Source organism: Oryzias melastigma, linkage group LG24, assembly GCF_002922805.2.
Source record: "Oryzias melastigma strain HK-1 linkage group LG24, ASM292280v2, whole genome shotgun sequence".
Classification (NCBI taxonomy): domain Eukaryota; kingdom Metazoa; phylum Chordata; class Actinopteri; order Beloniformes; family Adrianichthyidae; genus Oryzias; species Oryzias melastigma.
Genome location: NC_050535.1, coordinates 4,925,277 through 4,927,927, shown reverse-complemented (window position 1 = coordinate 4,927,927; position 2,651 = coordinate 4,925,277). Strand labels below are relative to the sequence as shown.

Here is a 2,651-nt window from a genome sequence, read left to right as displayed (position 1 = left end):
AATAAAATCTTCAATCAGAAAACTGAAAAAAAAAACGTACTGATAAAAGTGAAATAAAAAGAGAATTTCTCCTTTTTGAAAAATTATTTTTCACCAAAAAATAAACAAAAGTAATATTATATATATATATTTATGCACATATATATAATTTGTATATATTTAATTCTTTAAGCAGGGAATAAATGACTCAAGTGTTCTGTAAAAAGTGAAACTTTGGATCAATATTCATTTAAAAATATTATTTTTTATTTAATCAAATTTTTAAGTTTAGTAAACCCTAAATTCAAAACTATAATTTGATAAAACAAATCATTTTAAATGTAACAAATAACAGAAATTTGACGAATTGATCCAATGTTTCATTTTTTACAGTGATTTTCACAAAGTTGGTTGCAAAACATTTTCTTACCTCGTCGGGCGCAGAAAAGCTCGTTAACACCACAGTTCCTCCCCCCAGCTGCAAAACACAAACCAGACAAAAGTGTGAGTCAAAAACCAGCTTTGTGTTTGCTTAAGAAACACAACGAGATATTAAGCAAATCAAAATTCATTTAGTCAAGTTTTGCAAAACAACATAAAATAATGCAGCACTTCACTTTTTTTTTAAATAATCTCAATTTTATGAATAATTGTGGTTCCTAAATTCACCCATTATAACTGACATGCTTTTTTCTAGAGGTTAGTAGTGAATTAAAGTTTAAAAATCACAAATTAGTCCACAGAAAAGTCTACAAATCACTATGTGGGATATTTGTTGCACAAGTTTTATTTGTAAAAATAAAGGAATAATAATTAATTTCAACAATAATGAAAAAAAAACAAAAAGATCCACTGCCAAAATGAATAAATGGAGCATTTTTCTAAAGTAGACTAAAAATGTTCCTTCAGTAGAATTATTCATTATGGTTGGATTACTCTGAGGTTTCACTTTAGTGGAGAACACTTGGCTCTTCCATTAAACTTGCAGACTCACTTTCTGGATTTAAGTAAATTGTAGGACTATTCAGAGCTGAATAAAAAACTACGTCTACTTCAGTAGAATCTTTTGTTTTTCATCATAAAATCTCAATCAAAATCTTTCTTAATTGTATTCAAAGTTGTAGATCTACTTCATTTTGAACATGATTTCCATATTTAAATATTAGATTCTGAATGAAAGTTCTGTTTTGAACTGTAAAAAAAAAGACATTTTGACAAAAACAGGAACTGGTGTCGTTATTTAAATATCATCCATGATTTAATTCCACAAAATAAAAATCAGCATAAATATGTGAAGAAAAAATTCAGTTACATGACTGTTTGGACAAAGCAGAAACACAAAGGTTATTTAAAAGAAAGATTTTTTTTTTAAAGGAGGTAGCTTCACTTTCCGTTATACACAGAGACGACTAATTCTCCGGACTGCTCCTCAAACTGTAAATGTCAAATTTAAAGACCCACTCTGATCACCTTTTGATCCATTATAAATCCCAACGTTCTTTTAATTATGATTTTTTGATTTTTAGCAACATGTGGCGTGCAGGTTTGTGCTTTGATTGTTTTACATTCCAAGAAAATAAAAGAAAATCAAGCATTTTGTAGGGAAAACCAAAGCTGATCCCAGATCCTATCAGATTAACTCTTCCATCTATACCGAGGTCGGCAACCTTTAACAGTAAAAGAGCCATTTGGGCTCGTTATCTACTGATCAAAACCTAGAAGGAGCCGTGTAGTTTTACTTTAGCCTTTGGGAATTTTGGATTTGCTCTCATAACTTTATTTATTTATTTTTAATAAATATGAATTATGTTTTTTTATTTTTAATGAACAAAAGCAAAAATCTACAAAGAAACTAGTATTTCTCAAAATGGCATTTTTTGAAAACCGTTTTTACCTTTAGTAGAGGCCAAATTAGCAAAAAAAGCTAGCTCGTTGCTTAATTACTAGCTGAACTCTAAATTAGCATAAAATTCCTCAGTAAATTAAATCACCCAAAATGTTAGCATGTTGCTAAAATAAAAGCTAAACTCTAAATTAGCTTAAAAACTCAAGTAGTTAACAATTAGCAAAAATTTTTTAGCATATTGCTAAAATATTAGCTAAACTCCAATTTAGCATAAAAAATGTAATTAAAGGCCAAATTAGCCTAAAAAGGCTAGCTCGTTGCTCAATTATTAGCTAAACTCCTAAATAGCCAAAATTCCTCAGTAACTAAATTAGTCCAAAAATTAACCTGTTTATAAAATAAAAGCTAAATTCTAAATTATCCCAGAAAAACTTCAATAGATAACAAATTAGCTAAAAGCATCAGCATTTTGCAAAAATAGCAGCATAAAATTCCTCAGTAAACTAAATTAGTCGTAAATGTTAGCCTGCTCCTAGCTAAACTCTAAATTAGCTTAAAAACCCAGTAAATAGAAAATTAGCCAAAAACGTTAGCATGTAGCTAAAATAATAGCTCATCTCCAATTTTTTGAAAATTACTATCTTATTTTTCTTCCCCCAGAGAGCCACCATGGAGAGTTAAAAGAGCCACATGTGGCTCTGGAGTCGCAGGTTGCTGACCTCTGGTCTACACTCTCAACAGGCTTGGTTAGTTTGGGATTCTGTCTTAATGTTTTTACTCATTCTATCACCTCCCCCCACTCAAAAGTCAACTCTGATCATCTTTT

General features: G+C 29.7%; 1 protein-coding gene across 3 annotated transcripts in view; it reads right to left on the bottom strand.

The window, feature by feature from the left end:
- syt14b (synaptotagmin XIVb) overlaps positions 1 to 2,651 on the bottom strand; it is a 15,475-nt gene that overhangs the window by 10,472 nt on the left and 2,352 nt on the right. For all 3 annotated transcript variants that reach the window (XM_024290557.1, XM_036210456.1, XM_036210455.1), the window contains exon 2: positions 410 to 457. In XM_024290557.1, the coding sequence (XP_024146325.1) occupies positions 410 to 457 (48 nt within the window). The remainder of the gene's footprint in view (positions 1 to 409; positions 458 to 2,651) is intronic.